Source organism: Clinocottus analis, unplaced genomic scaffold, assembly GCF_023055335.1.
Source record: "Clinocottus analis isolate CAN_PGR_092001 unplaced genomic scaffold, fCliAna1.0.p SCAF_17, whole genome shotgun sequence".
Lineage (NCBI taxonomy): Eukaryota > Metazoa > Chordata > Actinopteri > Perciformes > Cottidae > Clinocottus > Clinocottus analis.
In genome coordinates this window covers 12727811-12749887 of record NW_027175898.1, presented here as the reverse complement: position 1 = coordinate 12749887, position 22077 = coordinate 12727811, and the positions used below count along the sequence as shown (strand labels likewise).

The window sequence follows — 22077 nt, the reverse complement described above, 5'->3', positions numbered from 1 at the left end:
CTCAAGAACAAAGTACCTGCTGCAGCAGCGCTCCTGGTGGTCGTTGGTACTTTGGCATAACTTTGCATTTGAAAAGCGTTGTTGCACTTTAGATCGGTCTCCATATCAAGATCACTCTCTGATGTTCTGGTATTGGTATATATGTGTTTTGTCTTGGTCTCAGACGAAGAGGACTCCAGGCTGTTGTTTCATGGGCGGTCGAGACCACAGCTCACCTGGCGCTCATCTTTTTCTTGACTTCACAGCCGCTCAAAGTGTTGGTCTTGTCCCCGTCTCAACACTCTCTTGTCGTCTAGGTTTGAGTGGTTTTCACTACAACGCTGGCTGTTGGGTTACGATTAAATTCTTATGAAAGTACATACTGCGTCATGTATTTAATTAAATTCCTCAGGAAAAGTCTCATCCATTTAAAAATGGCACTTTTAACCAGCTCAATCAGGATATTAATTATATTTATTCCGATTGTGGATATACATACACAGAGTATAGAAACCGTGTGTGTGTGTGTGTGTTGGATATAATCATGAAATGTCCAACTGGTCTGAAGCCCACAGAAGCGTCCCACCGAGGACTTCTCTTATTATTCTCAGACTGCTGCACACAAGGTCGCAGTCGGGATCGTGTAACGTGCATCATTTATTTCAAGGATTTAGTTTATTCTGGTGTTTTCAAATGGTCTTTTTTTTTTGCCTCGTCCAGTGCTCCACGATAACTTTACCGATGTCTAGTCCACCCACGGCGTTAAAACGGTTTTGCAGGTGAACTGCTGGTGCAGATGGAGGCTCTCGGCGTCCTCGTGTGAGTGAACGTGGAGAAGCTTCTCCGTGTCTTCCAGACCTGGCAGTCGACAGCGGGCACTTCAAATTGCTTCTGACACAAAGAGAGCCGAGCTAGTCATTTGTGTCTGACTTGATCTGTCTCTGCAGGGCTCGCATATCACTTGTGTGTGTGTGTGTGTGTGTGTGGTGAGGGGGTGTGTGTACGTAGTAGGACAGTAGTATATAGGGTACTGACTCGGGCCTGGCTTGTATCGGGTCAGCTCGCCCCTGTCATAGAGTCCCTTTCCCTCATTAAAAAGATGCCCCTGGCTCCGAACCCATGACCGCGGAACTAAACTGAGTGACAAGGACCATATTAATACTGCGGTGCTTTCCGCTCACCAGGCTATATTAGCTGGAGAATACTGACATAAACAGCAGCACAAGCAGCGGCCACTGGGAAAAGAGCCGGAGAAAAAAAAAACACAAAAAAAAAACAGCCAAAATTCAATATCAAAGTCACTCTTGCACAGCGACATTAAAGCGCAGCCAAAGCACAGACTTATCCCGTTGGATGTAGCCAGGAGATTGAAAATGATAATTTGCTCATGCAGAAATGACATTGCTGCGAAAAGTGTGACGGAGCATAAGGTAGCGGGAGAGCGAGATGGAAAGAGACCGGGGCGAAATCCGTCAATACACATTATCATTTCATCCTGATCTCATACGGAGCATAAAGCGCTTCCTCGCTGCGATAAGGGGACGGCAAAACCCAGTGGCGTGTCGTCTAATCTGCTGCCTTACATAATGAAACATAAACTCACCTCCTTGCTCATCACGGGTCATCTCCCAACGCGTGTGTGACCGCAGAGCTTTGCCAAAACCGCTAACATCAAAGCGCCCCCCCCCCAAACCCTTCCCCCCTCCGTCTATTTTTATCTTCGGGAGCGACGCTGTTAATTATCGTGCATCCACAATCAGTAATTAATGCGGGGTAGAGTCTCGGCCAGTGAGGGCATCGGCAGCGGAGAACAAAAAAACCGACAAACGATAACATAACTCGGTAATGACGCCCGCCGCCGTCCACGAAGACTTGAAATCATTTCACTGAACAAAGAGTTCCCATTTGCCAGTTTCAAGGTTAGTTTTTCACTCTCATTCAAAATGTTTTCCCCCCGCACGATATAATTGTCTGCTGACCTGTGCCCTCCAGGTTAAAACATACATTTGGAGAGCTCTTTGTAAAAGTTATAATTGGGGGTCAGTGATGCGTTCACTGGCCGGGGCTTGCAATCAGTGCGTCCTCGTCCCGCCACCTTATCTGACCCGGGGACGGGCGGACGAGCGGAGGCAGACACGCGCTTTTCAAAACAGACAAGAGATTTAAACGCGGGGCGCCTTCACGGACACGCTCGAAATGAAGTCACACAAACAGGCGGACGCACACAGCCACTCGCTCGCTTTAATGCACATGGCAGATTAGTGCAGTCAGAGCCATTCCACGACAGGCAAGAATACCCGTCACTTTAAAAAAAAAAAAAGACGTATATTTCCTGGTGTTTAATGGACACAGTGATGCGAGAGAAAAAAAGCAAATCAGACTGAAAACAAGAGTTCAACGATGTAATCTCATTAGATCCGGCAACGAGGATTTAAGCACCACTGTTTGAATGCAGTTAGTCAGGAACTTGTCGCTTGTAAAGAACTAGGAGTGTGAAAGATTTCAATATAAACTAATTCGAGTGGAGACCTCTTTTACTGATCATGTCAGTCCGGGTCAAATTGATCATTATTGGTGGTTGAATAGAACTAAATGTTTCTACTTTTTCTTTAATTCTCATGAATGGTATTTTATGGTCCCTTTTTATATTCATCACAATGAATAATGAAACACACAGCTTCCCTATTCATTGAATTATAAATAATAATAAAATAAAACAACTTTTCCTTTCATATACAGTAGAGCCTTTTCAAAGGTGGCTTCAACTACAAGTGTTTACCTGTGCCAGTAGAATTATGTCTCCATCACTAGCAGTCAGGACCGTTTTCTGTGTGTTATAAAGTACACAACACAAGGTTCATCTGCTTTATCTCGCCGCCTCGTTTGTCATAAGAGTGGAGGAGTGTATCATTGAGAGAAAAATTACTTTCTTTGTATACCTTCAAATGTTTTCAATGTGCACAGGGCATCTGTGTATTAATACGGTCAGGAAAAAAATGTTGAAACAGCACTTGTCTAGAGTGTGTGTGTGTGTGTGCGTGTGTGTGTGTGTGTGTGTGTGTGGAGAGGGAGGGGGGGGGGGTCAAGGGTCAAGCTAGCTGTTGATGGTGAGTAAAAAACCTTCAAACTATAAGCTGGCTGCTTGTTAAACTCTCCGCCGGGCCTGTGTAGGTGGGTGAATGGGTGAATGAGTGGCGAATTATAAAACACTTTGTCCGACCAAGGTTGAAGCTCGTTGCGTAAGTGCCGTCCACTTACATTCTATTTGTGAAGGAGTAAAACACAGAAGATATGACGAAGAGGTATAGTTGATGGAGCCGGAGAGACGAAAGGAAAGTCATTTGATGAGTAATGTAAGTAATGAAAACCACCGCTGATGAGTAATTATAAAGTAAACGATGTACTTATCGTGCCTCTGTGATAACCTCGGCCAGAGGCGTCACGTTTTCAAGATGTCCGCCGGGTCCTGAGTCCAATATCTCACTAATGCCTGGAAGGAAATGAACTGAATTCAGGTCCAAACACATGTTCATGCGCTCAAGAAGTCATACTCGTTATTGTAATTTGTACAAGTGTCTAAATGCCGACATGATGGAAGTTGCTGAACGTTTTTCAACAGAAATGGAGGAACACTAAAGCTCGCCGGTTAATTCCGGCGTCAAGTCATCGATCACATGTTTCCATCGTGGCAAACGCTGCTTTCATGTCCGACACTGTTCAAAGCAGAGTCTCCGTCTGCTCCAGTTTCAGCACCATGGACAGAGCACGAGGGGCCAGAGGGAGCGGCACTGCCTCTAAACTCTGAGTACATATCAGTAACCGATAATCAATAACCCTGATTTGTTTGGGATTGAGTGTGTATCACATTGGTTCCAGTCTGAGAACATTGTCTTCACTGCACAGCACTTGGCAGGTTCAGAGGAAGCCTTCAGCGCGCATCAGTGGCCTCACAGTGTGCTAATAAGTAACACATTAGGTAAAAATACCCATCTTAAGCACACGGCGTGCTGCCCCTCGGGGTTTATTGGGTCGTGGTATTTACCACGCCGCCTCATGCGGTGTGGGAGTAGCATCCTGAAAAAGAAAAGAAGAAAAAACAACATAGAGTGTCTTTGTAAGGTGTTAAGACATTATAAGCCTCCAGAATCTTAAACGCACAGTGCAGGATTCAAGGGGATTTATCTGCAGAAAAACAATATAAAATTCATAACTATGTTTCCCTTAGTTCCTAATCACCTGAAACTAAAACTAATTGTGTTTTCGGTGGTGATCGCAACCTGCAACTTCACCGCTAGAGGCCACTAAATCCTACACACTGTCCATTTACATCCGTGGTGTGCTACACAACATGGGTGGAGCTATAAAGTCAAAAACAACCTTAAACTGCATTCTGTTCATATGGTTTTAGGATTTCTCTTACTTTGCTAAAGCGAACACATAATTATAGTTTGTTCTAAATCTCACACGGCATGTGCACGATTGTAAATGTACTATTTCTTCTTCTTTGTCTTATTTTGTCTCCTTATGTCATTTTTTCTGCTCTGTGTTTGCACAAAGAAACCTTCCCCTTGATGACAGTAGAGCCATCTTATCTCGTGTTAAACTTAAGCAAAAGGTTAAGGAGTTAAAAGCTCCTGATTCTAATCAGAATTGAACACTAGCACGCATCATATTAATCTGGAGTGGTCTTGCTAATCTTTGTCAGCTAACCTGCTGACCTTACAAGATATTACATATTATTACGCTAATGAATCAATGATAACACATTTGAAGAAGTTCCCTTTCGTCGCTCAAGTTTTCCAGTTGCACATTTTCAGAGAGGCTTTGTTTTCTTCAGCTCTGCCCACTTGGGATTAACTCAAACAATAAGATTATTTCCGCCCGAGGAAAAATATGTGTGCACACAAATGTTTGCATAAGAGTGTTCACTCACACACGAGTGCTGTAAATAGACAGTCGGGAGGATGCTGCTAACGGGAAGACATTTACAGTGAAAGAATGTAATTCTTTTAGCCAACACGAGTAAACACACACAGGTAGAAGCTCAGGAGTGCACGTGCACCCCACGCCGTCTCTCCAACAGAAGGAAAGGCACCCTGGGGAGACAAAGTGAAGAATTATGGCTTCGCCTGAAAGCATGTGAGGCGTTTTTGTGTATTTTGGTGTTTATATTTATACTTTTAGTGCATGCAGCAAAGATGAAAAGAGAATACCCAAAGTAAAATGCATTACATTGTCTTTTGGATTTTGTAAAATGGCATCTGAAATGTTGTTTCTTCCTGATTTTAAAGGCCGCATTACAGTACGGCGATGCATTTTTTTTTTTTAAACTTACCTGACTCTTCTAGCTGTTTTATTGTTTGCCACTAAGTCGTTACATATCAACATTATGGATGATTATGCATAGAAAATCTCATTGTGTAAAGATTTTTTGAAAGCACCAATAGTCAACCGTGCAATATTTTTGCCATACCGATATCAAGGTATATTGTAATATTTCATTTTCTGCATATTTTCCTGCCGGAAAGAGAAAAATGTCCATGTGTATTCATACCTCCATGTGTAGATATGTTGGCATTTGTATTTAGATACACAGTGAAATAAGAAGCTTAAATCCCCCTTTTTATTTTTATTTTTTTTAAAAAGCCTCCAAGAGCCGAACAGCTCTTTGTCTTCAGAGGACAGTGAGGGAAAAACGATGCAACAAAATAAAAAATATCATTATCGCAATACTGCATGCCAGAAAAAAAGAACAATACCCGCCAGTAAAATGTGCCAAACGTCAGTAGAAACAGTTGTTACCAAAGGGTGAACATGCAGAGAGGGAAGCAAGGGAAGAAAACAACACCAGCGAGAGAAAACAGTGCCTTAGACTATGGACTCCAACACAGAGTCAGATTGTTGGTGAAGCAAATGTACTGTGCAAAAAGGTTCGGTTTTGTCTGAGGTTGTTTTTTGCCATAACAGCTGCTGAGGCCAGAATGTGTCTGGAGCTTATTATGATGGAAACCCAAGACGTTAGTGGTGGAGAACAGCAGTGATGAAGGCTGTCAAGCTGCAGATGGATGTTCTATAGTCCTGGTTTGAACAAGCAACTCTGTGCTTTCTGCAGGACAGGCAGCTTAGGAAGTGGATGTGTACATGAGCTGCAGAATGGGAAACGTGGGTGTAACATGGCTGGAGTGTGGAGAGGCGATTGAGTCTGACTTTCAGGTCACGGCAAATATATTGTTTTCACTATATTTGTGACTCTAGAAGCAGTCTGGCTTTTTTTCCAGGTGGACAGGAAACGTGTATGGAAGCCCATTTCAGCCACAAAAAATAAATAAAATGAGGACCAAAAAAAAAAAAAGAATTAGGACCAAAGAAAAAAAAAATAGAAAAAAGAAAAAAAAAAAAATTAATCAACTTTTTTTTCTGAAACTTTTTTTTGTGTCACAAAAAAAACAACATAGTCAACGAAAAAAAAAAAAAACACAACAGAAAAAAAAACAATTCAGAATTATGACAAAAAAAAATCAACGAAAAAGTGCGCATGCATTTCTCTCCTGGAATGAAACGGGAAACAAAAGTAAAGGTTTTTTTGTTTTTTTGGTTGCCTTTTTTTTTTTCAATAACAATTTTTTTTTTGTCTATTTGTTTTTTTTGTGGTGGCAATGGGCTTCCATACACATGTGACCTGAGACTGGAATGAATTGTTAAAAGGCAGAAGAACGTCCAGAAAGGAAGAATCTAATGGTAAGCGATCGCCTCTTGATACTAACAAAGCTCCTCTCAGCAGGAGGAGCCAAGTCTCCATATTCTCACATGGATGTTGGGAACTCTGCATATAGACTGGCACAAAGGTGTGAATGCAGCTCTTTTCAAGATGTGGCTGGTAAATGGACTCGCATTATTAGAGCACATTTCTGGCCTTCAGACTATTCAAAGCGGAAAACGATTGTGGATTTTCTCGTTGGTATGGAAGACTCGTACTTTGCTTTATGCACTTTACAGTGTTCCGATTTCCTTGGAATTGCCAGTCCATTAATACGTGCTTTGTGGAAAAACAATTTTCTATCCCCATGTTCTCCGAGGTATCCTGTGGAAGATGGAGTATGAGTAAACGCGTGTTGGAGGGATTGTTTTCTACAATTCCATTTGTTCCAATAGCGACATTCATATTTAATGCGGACGTGACACAAGTATGCCTTGCTACTGCCGACTCTAAACATCAACAAAGTTTGAAGGCAAACGTGAGGCCTGCAGAGGGCCCAGTTTGAGGGTTTATTTGCAGAATATGTATTTTTTTGTTGTTTAATTGAACTACAATCTTCATTGTGTACCGGTGTGGTTTTCTGCCAAGTTGGGGGACTAAGAGATTGCCGTCAACAGGTTTCCAAGTATGATCCACATCTCCCAGTAGACCTATCATAAATCCAAAACTGGACAGATGACCCTTTTTGTAGCAATTCAAACAGAAGAAAAAAGCAAAGTATTCACTCAACAAGTGATGGAAAATGTCAGTTCAGTGTTAACTTTATTCCCGGTCGGGATTTTCTGCATTCTTTATTTCAAACCGGCACCCTTACCCACGAGCTTGCAGTGGGAGTAAGGTTAAGTTCCAACGTCCCAGACATTATAAGCAATCAGCGGTAAAGATATCAAGTGTCAAATCCACTGTGCTCTAACAGGAGTGGGGATTTAAAAAGGTCAGAATGACAGCACCCAGATATAAATAGCCTTGTTTCTCTAACTGGGAGAGAAAAAAAATGGCAGCAATTACATCTCCACTGACATTGGGCTCTTTTATTAAGTCCCTGGATTTAAAGGCTAAATCAAATCTCATTTGAGAAAACATCCTCTCCCCCGGTGTCCTTCCTCCCAACACAGCGTTTTACTCACGATGACATTTCGAGTTTATTTTTCAACCAACATTGTGGTGCGGGGTCACTCATGACGCCTTCTATTTGTCCCAGTTCATCTCAACATTGACAAAAGGAGGATGTAAACATCTGTTGTGCTTTGTGCAGCTGAGCGGCGCATTAAAACAACTAAGGACGGGAATAACATAAGGAGAGCAGGTGATATTAGCATGCCTTGTTGACAACCAGTTGTTCCGCGGTCGGGATCATTGTCATCTTGTACGACGACCTCCTCTTGCTTCCTGGCACGGTGCAGCATGGTGCAGCATGGGTGCAGCTGGCAGGGTGGACGGGTTCAGCACGCTGTCAGCGATGCCCTCTAATCATTCCAATGGACTCGCGCTTGAGGACAGACGACTTGTTTTCGGGCCAAGTGGACCTCACTGACGTGGGCGAGCATGAATTAACTCCTCCGTACGCAGTCATGTGAGGCTTCATAGTTTCTCCACCGCGACTTCTTTGTCCTTTGGTTCGTCCGACGGTCTTTCCAGCAACCACAAATATTTTGACATCTTTCTTTTACAGGTATTAATAGTGCAGGATGAACCCTCATGATTTTGTTGACGCTTTGGCTTCGCCTCCAAATGTAAATATCTGTTCAATATGTTGAATTACAACCAAACACCTGCGAAACCAACCCCGTCAGATACCAACACTTTGGTCACTGCCTTTTGGCGACCCTTTAGCGTCTGTTTTAGACGCGCAAGGCTTTCTACTAACTCTAATGTAAACCCCTCTGTGTCATTGGTAAACAGTCAGAGCAACTGACTCAGTGTGAAGAGTGAGAAAGTCCTCCGAGGACAGGTGGAGGGGAGGTTGGACGGGTCAAACGAACAGGACTGGACTGAAGGAGACAGCTGTCCCTTGTGAAACTAAATCAACGATGGCTTATTAAACGTAGTTGTTTTACATAACTTGCTTCACTAACACTATCCACGGAGCAAAAATAGTTACTTTAACCCCAAAACCTGATCTTTTCCTGAAACTAACAAAGTGCTTTTGTTGCCTCAACCTTTTCAGTAAACCTGAAAACGTACTGCATGGGTACTGTATACATGTAACAGGCAGTAACTGAATGTTTCCTGAGATCACAGAAGTACATTTTTTATAAAAGACACGATGCATTTAACATACAGGAATATGCACATTGTCCCTTACACCTCCAAAACTGACTCTAAATGGGCACGAAGAGCGTCATAGTTTGAAGCGTTGGGCCACTTACTGATGATTTGAGAGTGAAAATATGTCACAAAACTGGTGAGTAGTTGATAGAAAAATGTACTCGACACCTTGTGGTAAAATCATTAATCAGGACACTTATTTGTTGCAAGGAAGGAGCAGAGTCGGAAGTACGTGATGGACAAATTGCATTGCCAAGTCTGCTCGCCGAATGAGCGTAGCACTACCTTTTTAAATAACGTATGATTATTAGTACACAAAGGCCCACATGACGTCTTCACGGCTTTATCCCCCCGTGACGTCTTTAGATCGGCCTCGGCGTGGTACGATAACAAAGGAATTGCACGTTCTTTCAGACAGAGAAGTACAGATTCCCCAGTCTCATGGCTATCAGCAGACATGCCAAGTATGCGTGTCAGATTAAACGGAGGCAGTTCAATGAGAAGTCTGAATAAAACAGTGAAACAGTAACTGATTAAGCGTCACTGCGTTTTCCTTCCAACAGCAGCGCTGATAAACAAATGTACTAAACTAAAACGGTGAACATGGTAATCACTCGACCTGCGTAACGTCTGCATGCTAAGCGGTCAATGTGAGCGCGCTGACGTCTAACTCAAAGCGCTGCTGTGCCTCAAAGAGACTCTTTAGTCAAATTAGCTTCAATTAGTCGGTTTTTTATGGCATTTCATTATGTGACCGGTGACAGGACAACATGTATCGCACGAGCCTCCGTCCTCGTGGTATCAGGCAGGATGTGTCGTCTTTGTAGTCAAATTTAACTTGTCATCCTCTGAGTGTGTGTGTGTGTGTGTGTGTGTTTTCACATGCACATTTGTATTTGGACCTCCTGAGACAAGAGCCCTATTTAAAATGCTAATTGAAATTCCCTCAGGAATTCAACAGTTTCAGAGACTAACCGCTCCACATCTCCAGTGGTTGGCCAACCTGATTGAAGCAAACTTTCAGTAGCCCGAGGACTTTCTTATTCAGCTCAGAGCGAACAGACTTGACCCACACTGAGCAGCAATACATCCCAACACTTTGACTGTGACTGGCTGCGTGGAAAAGAGGAAGAGGAGTTCTTTGCTGCCCTGTCTCCCTCTGTTACTTTCCATTTTGAGTTTCATAGCGCATGAGATGCTTTGCAGTTGTGTAACCTTTTGGGACCTGTTGCCTTGTGTTCAATGTTTGAACTGTTCTTTATTTCACCAATGAAAATAGTGCCGCAAAGTTTTCAGTGGATGAAATGTGTGAAACCAATACTGATGCTTTGGGTTCAAACTCCTTCACTGTGATATGATATGAACCAAAACGCTGTATCGATATTTTCTATTACAAGCATTCAGATTTTGACTGTGTAAGAATAGACAAGTCCGTATAATATATATATATATATATATATATATATATATATATATATATATATATATATATATATATATATATATATATATATATATAACTAACACATATAAGAATACGTTCATATTTCCTATAACATTTACATTCTTAAATTTGAACATCTGGATATTTTTAAATGGATTTATTCATAATTAAATGGACAGTCTGATTCTGTATATGAACTACAGCCATGAGATTAATGTGTTGGAGTCAAGTATTTAACAAAACAACCTCAACTTAGCATCCGTTACTCGCCTCCTGCGGCTCTTTTGGCTTTTCACACAGTCCTCCTCATTAAAATTAAAAATCGTATAAACATCTCAAAGTACAGCACTGGTGTGTTTGGTTCCTTTCTAAAATTGCCATCAAAAGGCAAATGCTATTCTACTTCTGTTAATTATTATTACAAACTCATGCAGTGCTTCTCATTTATGTTCCCATTAACAGTGTCTTCATTGCCATAATATCCCATTTAGGATTTTTTTAGAGCGTCTGATTGAAGTGTTGAACCCTTGTCTTTTATTTCTTTTCAAATACTGATGGAGTCGTCTGACTTCAGTGTAATCATCTTTTCATCCTCGGATCATATGATTCACTCCACTCAGGAGCTCATTCCAAAATCAATTTATTATTATATAGCGCAACATAAATGCGTCTGCAAACAGTATGATCTCAGCCTCAAAAGGGCAGAATTATTTTTTCTCTGGGAGTCTTTGAAATTGTAAAAATAGTTTATTCATCAAGCTTTCAGGTGTGGAGATAAACATGCCCACACACACACTCACACACACACACACACACACACACACACACACACACACACACACACACACACACACACACACACTCTCCATTCCAAGAAGACAAAGGAACTAGCAGTTGCGTGGTTATTGTGGAACAGCTGCGGAGTGATATTGACTTTCTCCGGGACGGATTAGTCACTGAGGAATCCAGGAAGTGAGTTAGTATTCTGCATCACGGCCAGACCCGTCTCTTGATTCTCCTCCAAATTTCATCATGTTTTTGCTGAATCAATGATCGAGACCAAGAGGACGCCATCGCGGCGTATTTTGAGGGCCAATTATTCTCTGGATAAGTCCTAAAAAAAAGTGTCTAAACTGTTGTTTTTTCCCCCACTTTTTTTTGTGTCATGTTGCGCATGAATGGACTTCCACGAGCGCGTTTGTTCTTTCGCATGGGCCTGCATTCATTGGAGGAATATTGCCTTATTTTTGTTGTTTCGGCAACACTCTGGGGAGGAGAGAGGACATTATTAGAAGCTGTAAACACACAGCATTGCAGAAAAGACAGTGAGTCATCTTGGTTAAAAAGTGTTCGGGGACACACGGTTAGCTAATAAGGAACTACAGTACACGGTAACAAAGGCGCGGTCCCGTTGGTAGAACTGTCAACAATTTACGGAACAATCCAAGAGCCTGTTAGCGATAATAGTTTTTATCATACTCGTCTATGGCCGAGTCGCTCAGCCATGCAGGCACTGATGCAGAGAAATATGCTTTTCATGAGCGGTCTCTAGTCAACAACAACAGGCTCAAACTGAGAAAACCATTCTTTGTGTATGCGCTCGCCTCTTTTGTTCTGTCAGTGTGGTAGACTCGGAGTCGTAACTAAAAGTTTGAGTCCTCGCTTCAGGACTCGACTGAAGGGATTCTGATGATCGCAGCATCGTCTTCGGCCGTCTCGGGAGCAGTCTATTCAAGATCATTGTTCCGCTGCTTTGGGAAAACAAATGCACTTACAGCAAAGTTTATTTGTATAAGTCAATACCACATGTTCAGGCCCGCAACTATGGCTGGAACTAAGAATAATACTTTCAGTATCGATTGAGCTATTCATCATTTTCACTTAAAGTCTCAAACTTTTGATACCGAACTGACTGAATATGAAAAACATTGACTGACATCCTGAACTGCGATGAGACATGTTTTTGTTGCAATACAATCTTTAAATTAAAGTATGATACATGTTATTCATGGTCGTGTTGAAGTAAATCATAGCACTCGATGATGGATTAAGTTTAGGTTATTAAAACATGTGGTTAAAGTGAGGGGTTTTGTTTTTTTTACACTCAACTAAAAGAATTTAATAGAGACTAAAACAACTGCTAGCTGATGGAAAACAGCTGCAAAGAAACACAAAGAGACTACAGAGTGACACAAAACAACAAACATAAGAACAAAAACACAGAGGTTACTGGAAATACAACTCAAAATCTAAAAATAAAAGGAAATTAAAAGTAAAAATCACAAAAACAATGGAGCGCTATTATGTTCATAATCACCCCCCTTCTTGGACAGCTAGTATTGTTCATCTGTGTAAAAATAAATGTGCCAATAATGAACCGAAAATTAGAACAATTAATAGAAATTAAGAACTCAAGGGGTTTATAATCCAACAATGGAATTATAGTAAATCCTGCACTCTGCGTCTCTCTTTAGGGAATGCAACATTACAGATGAATGAGCGGGAAAGTGGAATTGTACTTTTCTGGGATTCAATCATACTTGTATGCGAACAAATAACATATCCTATATACAGTGTATCATATCATTGACATCAATGTCTCTGTGCCCCCTCCCCCCTCTTCCCTCCTCCCTTCCTCCCCTCTCTTCCAGCTCTATCATCATCATTCAACGCATGGACTCTTCACAGCGTCGAACATCCGTTATCAAGAATTGGATCTTATTGAGTTCCCTTCACGTGTTGCGGCTCTTATAGATTTTAAAGGAAACCTCCTCTTGTTGGCTGATAGCTGCCGGCTGATGGCAGTGACTGATGCCTGGTGGCTGCAGAGGAGCCCGGGGGTTTTAGGCGGAGGGCGGAGAGACGTGAGGAGCCACCCGATGAGCTTCCTTTTGAGTCGAGCACTTATTTTGCGTTCGGTTGTAAGGCGCTCTTGTCAATCGCCCTTCGTTGTTGCCTACGATGTCATACGTTAGTACCTGCAGCTGTACATCAACATGTGTTCACGGGAACCTGGGTTTCATTTCATGTCCCACAACTCTTGTCAACAAAATGGCTTTTCAGTGAATGTTCATTTTGACAAGCCCACGCTTTGTTTTTTAATAAAAGCACTGCATATTCATCTACCCTGCTGGGTTTGTTTTTTTTAAATCTGCGACAATGAAGCTCGTGCTGCCCGAGATGAGATGAAAGGAAGTAATAGTGAATTCACTTTTAGTTTTTTTATTTCCCCGTGACCCGTTTCCTTTAAAAATATTTGTTGAGTTTTAGAATCTGCTCCCTGAACCGTACGAGGTGTGTTTGTGTGCAAGATGAGAGAGAAGGAAAAGAGGAGGAGAGAGAGAGAGAGAGAGAGAGGGAGAGAACAGATAGATAAGCAGAAAGGAGAGCGGAGAGGAAATCTGAGAGGAACAGAAACAAATGAGGGGATGGAAACAGAAGAGCGCAGAGAGAGAGAGAGAGAGAGAGAGAGAGAGAGAGCTCAAACAGATTATTTACCTCAGCGGGATGAGCAGGGAGGCACAGAGGATGGAACCAATCTGAATGACAAGGCAACTGATTTCTCCTAATTGGTTTTGACTGTCTCTGTTTGAACTGCCGGTGTGCCGCAGCTCCGTTTCCAGGCAAAACGCTTATCTCTCGCAATCTGGAGGGCTACTTCATTTTCTCAGACAAATATCAAACCTCTCTCCACACTCGATTAGTTACAATTTAACACGATTTGCACCGTTGCTGCTCACCAGGGCCTCTTTTTCTTTTTTTTAAAAAATGATTATTATTATTTGTCTCTTACCTTGAAGCAGGGTGAAGGCAAACCGGGCTCTCAGGTTTCAGAACACCCGCACACGCCACCCACACGTCTGATCCCGCCTGCTGCTCCACACACACTCGCATGAGAGGCGGCAAAAAGAGAGGCTCGACGTTTAAATGGTGTTTCTCTAAACCACCGAAGAAAACTACCACACGGTGACATAACATCATGCATTCACAATGCAAGTCTGCATTTTAAGACAAAGGTCTTGACACAAGAAAACTCAGAAAGTGGAGCTGATTTGCATGAAAAACACATGAAAACAAGCAACATTATCTCACCCTGCAGTTTTTTAGTTTTGTCTCTCTCCCTCCTTTCGCTTGACGTGGGTTACGTACGTTTTTCAGACTTCATGGTGGAATAAATGACTCGTAGAGAAGGATATTTCTTTTGGCAGACTAAGTGCTGTCTGTCAGGACCTTCGCAGAGATGAGCTCTTCGCTTGAGTGGCAGATGCTTTCTCTCAATAGCATCCACTAACACCCCAGACCCACAGCAACACGCGTCTTACCTCACTGTCTGTCTAGACCGGTATTGACAGCTTGCCTTTAGATTAGCTGACACCTTAGAAAAGGTTGAGATCTCACCTGCTGGTCGCATGGCAGGTAACCCCTTCCTCCCTCCCCCGTGCCCCACACACACACACACACACACACACACACACACAGCGGGCTTCAGCTTAAGATGTAGACTTGGCTCCGATATGAAATACCCTTTTCCTTTCGTTTTCTTCTGATCATCTCTAGAGTGATGTAACCCGGGGAGAGTTCCTCTGAGAAGCATTTTGAGCCGAACGGAGACGTCGTATTCTGTCAGCCCGCCGGTTGGAAGAAGAGCAAACTCCTGCCTTTTATTGGGGAAAGCGCTTTCGCTCCTCATCACTTGATTAAACCGTGATGAAATTCAATTTGATTAAAATTTAATTAGCGAAGCGACTCGCTGCACAGAACGTCTCAACAAGTCGTCAGTGACACAGAAATGCTTCTGGGAATCTGTCAAGCAGTCGATAACCAATTCTGCTCACTTGTTTAAAACGTATCGCTATCATTTTAGATGGTTCTGAAATGCTTTCTGACTGTTGAGAGAGCTGCACTGGTCTCGATAATTAATCAACCACTTAACATACAATTTAATTAAAGTCAGAAGGCTTTTCCGCCCTATCTGACAGTATTTCATACGTATACATTCTGTCTTGTTCCAGCTCTTTGACGGAAGCTGTTTACACTGGGGAACATGTTCAAACCTCAGACTCAATATTTGTGTGCATCATTTCTTCTACACACTTCACCAAAATCTAGCCGGACATATTTGGTGTTTTGACAGTTTGGGATTTCACGAGAGTATAAAGTTTGTCTGCACAATAGGAGTGTGCGTTTCAAGATAGCAACACTAGCGATGGCTAATCTCAACTGTTTTGGGATAGATAGCCATGTGGAACATACAGTATATACACGCTGTGCAGACAATGACTCCTAATTGCTTCACTTATTAAAGTTTGACACGACGTGGCACAGCAGCATGAAAACAGTGAATCCTGAAACGTGTCCAACATGACGCCGATCAACATGTAGGGCAAACCGTGAAGTTTAAGAGCATAAACCCTCTGAATGTAAGGATTTTCAGACAATTTAAAACAATTCCTACAAAAATTGAAAAAGATTTAGGAGCAAGAGGAATATACAAATGATGTCCTGTATGAAACAATTCATATCTTTTGTGAGCCCGCCCCACACTGGGCTGTCATACTTTACGTACATGTGTTTTAGAAGGTCACATGGGAGACGAGCTCTTTGAGCACACTGAAGTAGTGGAATCAGATATCTGCACTCGGAGCGGTTTAAATGTGAATACTGTTCATATGTTTTGACCAGAACTTGTTGGAGTCAGAGAAGAGGAGATGTTGTCTTCCCTCCTGTCACTGATTACCATATTCATGGTCTTCGCTCCTCTTTTAGGAAGTGAAAACCCCTGCACTCCTTCAGCCGCATGAAGCTGAGGCCTTCTGAGTCGAGCCATGAAAAGATTCCATCGGTAGCTTCGTGACGGGGATAACAAAGGGAGGCCGACATGAATCCAGGCTGTCGATGCAAATGACAAAGCAACAGTGACACCAGCTCGAATGTCACAGGCATCGGACACACAGGAACCCCGCTGCTTCCTTTGCTCTGTCACTCAGAGAGCTCCCTCTCAGCGAGCCGGAGTCGGCCGGGGGAGAAATCAACAAAAACAGCGAGCGCTTCCATTTTTTGGGGGGTTATCACTGTAGTGCTCGGTGCTGGCATCACGGGATATAAATCTGTGCGGGGACGGTTGATCTGTTTGCCGTAAAAACCCTGTTGCGATGGGGCAATTTTGGAAATTGCGGGCATCCCTCAGGATCCCTTCATACGTTTTAGCAACACGGCTGACGAAAGAGATTTGATGCCAGTCAGCTGGAAAGCTGAGATTTGAATTTTTTAAGCACAGCTTTGACCAGGGTTACCATTAAATAATGAATTGGATACAAGGGGAGGGGGAAGGAAATCGCATAATAATAAAACAGGCGCCAGCTCTTTATGAAAGATATTTAAAACCCAAGAAAGGGCATTCACTTTTGGAGTCTAGCTTTGACCTGCCTGGTGCTCAGGAGAGCTCGGGCACCTTTAGCCATCTCGTGAATAACATCCCTCTCAGATGGAAAAGTATACCTTTGATCCCATCTTCAAGCAAAGTGAATGCTCAGAATGTCTCTCTCTCTCTCTCTCTCTCTCTCTCTCTCTCTCTCTCTCTCTCTCTCTCTCTCTCTCTCTCTCTCTCGCTCTCTCTCCCTCCTCTCTCTCTCTCTCTCTCTCTCTCTCTCTCTCTCTCTCTCTCTCTCTCTCTCTCTCTAAGGTTGGGTGGATGGGCCCAACATCCTCCATCCTCACAAGTGCTGCCCACCTGACCTTTCCCTCGAGCAGGTTGATTTTTGGGTGAACTGTGTCAATGCAGAAAGCCATGGCTGACCACGACAAACGGATGTTTCTTCAGCAAGTGTGCACACTTGTCATTTATAAAGTTGTCCTAAATCACTCTCATGCAGAAAAGATAACTTTCAGAGATTTTTTTGATTTTTTTTTATCGTAACCGGCTATCTCATGACATTGTCAAAATATGTTGACATCAATTTACAAGCACGTCAATCAACTGCTGCTTGGCATTGATGGATTTGCCAGTTTCACGATTGGTGGATTCACAAATACGACATCCGACCTTGTGTTAGGTTGTGCTTCGTCTTTTTCCTTCTCTTTGAGGTCTGAAATGTTCTAGTCCCCGCCAGTACGCTCTTGATCCAGTTAATTTGTAGTTTGGAACAATACATTGGAGCCATTTATCCCTCAGATGTTGTGCCTGTTGTTTACTCTTATAATAAGCATACTTTAGTACATTTATATATGCAAGTGTTATCTCAAACCAGACGCATAGGTGGATTAAACAACACTACATCATCTTTAAGAGTAAGACTAAGAGCTGTTAGGCAGCTGGGAATAAACAAGTATTTACTGTCCTCAGGGGGAATAAAGCTTGCATGTTATTAGCGTCACATGAAACAAGACAACAGTAAACAAGCTGTTTCCCTACAAAAGATGCAGCGCCACTCTCGGCTAATCTGTAACAAAGATGACACTTACATTTCGACTTGAGCTGAAACAACTCAGTGTGATTTTAAACATGTCAGGATGTATTGGCGAGATGCATCATCCCCCCTAAGTTTGATCAAAATCCACTCAGTGGTGTCAGATGTATTCTATGAGACAGCGAGATGAATTCATGAATAATCTAGCACCCCCCCCTCGGGTTTATGAATGTCATTTTAAAATGCAGGAATACAGTAGTGAGATGGCTCGTTGACCAAGTTTGATTGCTTCTGACAAGGGATGTAAAACTGTAATCCAATAATTAAATTCAATACATTTTACATTATTTTAGCAATGAGTCAGCGGGCCATAAAAGCGCACATTAATTCACCCGTTTTAATTTGCTTTAAGGGCGTGTGCATTATGTTTGAGGTTAAATCGTTCTGTAGCTTCCCGGCGCTGCGTCTCATGTATTCAAATCCGAACATCAAAATTCTCATCATTGCACATATAGATATTTTTTTGCGTCAAAATTTCGGCATTTTTCCGAGTATGTGGAAAAAATACGATGACAATGGAGTCCGGCGGCTTTGAATAGAGCGATTCAGCTGCTTCCTGCATGGCGGATTCTTTTGCAGCTCGGTTTAAATGTCGCCATTTTGAGTCTTGCACAGTACACACCTTGTATTTCCCCCACTTCTCTTCCAGCTGTGCTTTTCATAGTCTCAAAATGTGTAGCAGTTTGTCCTTTTACGACTTCTTCAACAAAGGGTCCTTTGTCGGGGAAGCTAACTTCACTCTCTTCAGAGAAATCACAGGTTTTTGAGCGGTTTGATTAAAAAAAACAACAACCCTTGGTCCAACAACTTGGTCATCTTCATCCTCATCATAATGGTTAAATCAATGAAGATGCATTGCTGTGTGGTTTGTTTGGTCAGCGTGTGGGATTAACACTGAGCGGATGGTCTTATCCATACATCCAAAATCTCTGAAATGTCACGTTGGACTAAAGCTTCACTGAACAAACTGTGCAGAAAACCGATCGACAGACTCGTCTCCCGCCCAGATCTCACCGCCACAGCACGAGACTAACCTGTCCCGTCTGTCTGCCTGTCTCTCTCTCTCTCTCTCTCTCTCTCTCTCTCTCTCTCTCTCTCTCTCGTCCCCTGCAGGAGTCCCACGCATGGCTCTCTCTGCAGGCGGGAGGGACTGTCTGCGCGCCGGAGACACCTGCTCCAGCGACGACACCTGCAGCCCGCGACTGCGCACCCTCAGGCAGTGTGTGGCGGGGGACGGCAGCGTGAAGCTGGGGCCCGGGGCGCGCAACCAGTGCGAGAATGCCATGACGGCGCTGCTGTCCACCCCTCTGCACGGCTGCCAGTGTAAACGAGGCATGAAGAAGGAGAAGAACTGCCTGAGCATCTACTGGAGTCTGCATCAGTCCGTGCTGCACGGTGAGGCTAGCGTTAGCGCAAAGCGCACGCAATCTGACGCTCGTGTTCCTGAGCGGCGGGCGGAAGCAGCTCCAGTATGTTCTCGGGATTATCGGGCGCGTGCAAGCCATTACACACAAATTAGGCCTCCGCCTCCGGAGAGCTCGACTGTTAATTCCAGGTTGAAAAAAAGAATGATTATTGTGTCAAAAAATCCTTTTGTTCCACCCACGCCAATTGTATTGCATCACTTTTGTGCTTATTACAAGCGCTCTGCACGAGCATTGTCATGTCCTCCATTGGACTCCATCAATTGTGGTACATGTACATTGAAACTTTTATTCATTCAGCATATAGTTATATATTCAAAACGGACATTTGAACAAGTTTGACGACGTTGTGAATATCCTGCGAGTTTCCTGCAAGTGCAAAAGCCATCACATGAAGATAGTAAATTAATTAAACCAACAATAAAGCTCATCCATCAGCCATCATCACTTCCAGGCTGCTGTGAGTGTGAAACAACTTAATATACAGCAAACACTTTATTAAAAAGGTATGAAACAACTGAAGCAGACGCTCCCTGAAGATGGGTTGTATTAAGTTGCAGGCTGTTAAGCAGAATGTCAACCACCTCGTACTTAAATGTCTGTCATGTTCCCGCTGGTTAGCGGTTCCTCTGCAGTGAACATCTATTTGGTGTTTTACAGCTCAAAAGACGTCTTTGTATTGAGAGTAAAACTGGGTTCAATTTGGTGACAAAATGAATTACATTAGAATTGTTTTTACAGCATTTTCAACAATATGTCCACATGTAGTCAAGGCCTGCTTCACACTGGAATACGTTCATTAAAATGCTCTTGAAAGGTTAGGAATTAGTCGCACATCTAATACAATGCTTTGCGGGTGCAGCGTATTTTGTGTTTGGTATATTTTGACACGATTCTCTCAATATGCTGCATTTATGAAGTCATACTGCAGTTTGGGTAAAGATCACGTGGTCTCTTCACACACCAAACTCCTCCCGCTTTGAAAGCCGACAAGTTAAAGTGCCGATTGCTGAAGTAAAATTGCAGCTAGTTTTCAATCTCATTCAACCTGCTTTTATTTGTTTTGTAGTTAATTTAATTCAGTGTTTAACTTATTGAATTGAACTGAACTGAACTGAACTTCTGTCCACTAAAGTTGAGGCTGGATTTTAAGTGGGCGACTGCCCTCGGGGCTCCAGACAGCCCATTAAGTCGCTCCATGCCTTGGTTTTATCAACCAGACCTAAAGTAGAATGTAAAGTAAGTAAGTTCCTTTATTATATAGTACATTTCTAAATATAGTCGTTTTATTGACACACCAAATGCATGGTGCAAGCTAGTGTTATACCAGCATTTAATATATTCATGATATACTATTAGTTATAGGGGCCGTGTGTAGTAGAAGGCATGAACTACTGTACCAATGTGTTTGTATTTCCATGGTACTGGTTGGCGTCTCGTCATCTGGTCCGAGCTCTGCTTCTCGACAGGGTCGATACGAAATGCACATCGGCTAGTAGATAAGGGGTGCGATGTCACGATGTCGCTCCAACAGCAGATTCGGTGCCCCAGCGTCTCCTGACGGGTTAATCCGGCAATGCATGAATTATTTCGTCCAAGCCTCGAAACTTTGTATGCAACTTTTATGATATGAGTGTCTGTGTCAGTGTTTCGGGACACTGAAAAGACCAATTCTGCACTTAAGAGGAGAAGAAAAGTACGGCATTAGTTTTGGGGTTGTCAGCACAAGAGAAGTTACCTCTCTCTCTTCTATGTTGGCAGGACTCAGCCTGGTGGAGGACTTCCCCTACGAGCCAGAGGAGAGGGGCTCTGACTACGTGCGTCTGGCCTCCATTGCTGCAGGTGAGTTTGCAGGTGTTGCTCTGCAGCGTCCCAAAAACACAAACTAGTGTGTCCCCGACAAAGTTGTGTGTCAAAGAAAGAGACAATCAAGATTTTACCCTGCGTCGTTTTGACGCGAGCATGGAGGTATATGTGGTGTGTTTGATGAATAACAACCCACACTTTGCTTCTGTCTTGTCTCCGAACCGGCGGGCAGGCCGCAGGGCAGGTATGTGCTGCTGTTAGCCTCGCAGGCACAGATTAATTACCTATTTATTTTAATGCGTCTGGTAGCAGCGAAACTCAAGCAGGGGGAGAGGCAGAGAGGGTGAAGAACAGAGAGAAACCGGAAGAAGAAAGTCAGGGAAAGTAGCGAGAGGGAGACGAGAGACACAGGAAGCGAGAAGAAGAAAATGGAAGACAGACAGCTGGTTTGTTTACTCAAACAACGCTGGAGGTTTGGAAAAGAGAGAGGCTGCACACAAAGGAGGAGTTAATTAATGTTTTGTTTCACTGGAGAGGACATAAAGTCAAGTGCATTGTTTTCTCAGATAGCAATTATACTCCGGATGAGTAGAGCCGAGATGGAGAGTCTGCGAAACTTAAATAATGACTTGAATGAAGTGATTAGTGTGGAAGGCATCCATGCATGTGCCATACAGTGTAATGATAAAGGCCCTACATACACAAACAAGTCTGAAGAAGTGGATACTGTCATCTCAAAGGGAGAACACAGCTTAATTTAAACGGTTAAATACGGTCAAATATTATTATTATTATTATTAAAACACTATTAAGAAACCATCTAATTGGTTTGCTAATACATTTACACCTGCACTAAATCAATATGTTGTAAAGGCAGCAAGTGCAATGTAAGGTTACACATTCTAATTATACATAAAGATTGGAAATTATAAG

At 42.8% G+C, this 22077-nt stretch overlaps 1 protein-coding gene across 1 annotated transcript in view; it reads left to right on the top strand.

The window, feature by feature from the left end:
* The window catches only part of gfra4a (GDNF family receptor alpha 4a), a 122418-nt gene that overhangs the window by 74782 nt on the left and 25559 nt on the right, over positions 1-22077 (top strand). Inside the window, exons 2-3 of the mRNA XM_068581036.1 lie at positions 19028-19309; positions 21100-21180. Of these exons, the coding sequence (XP_068437137.1) occupies positions 19028-19309; positions 21100-21180 (363 nt within the window). The remainder of the gene's footprint in view (positions 1-19027; positions 19310-21099; positions 21181-22077) is intronic.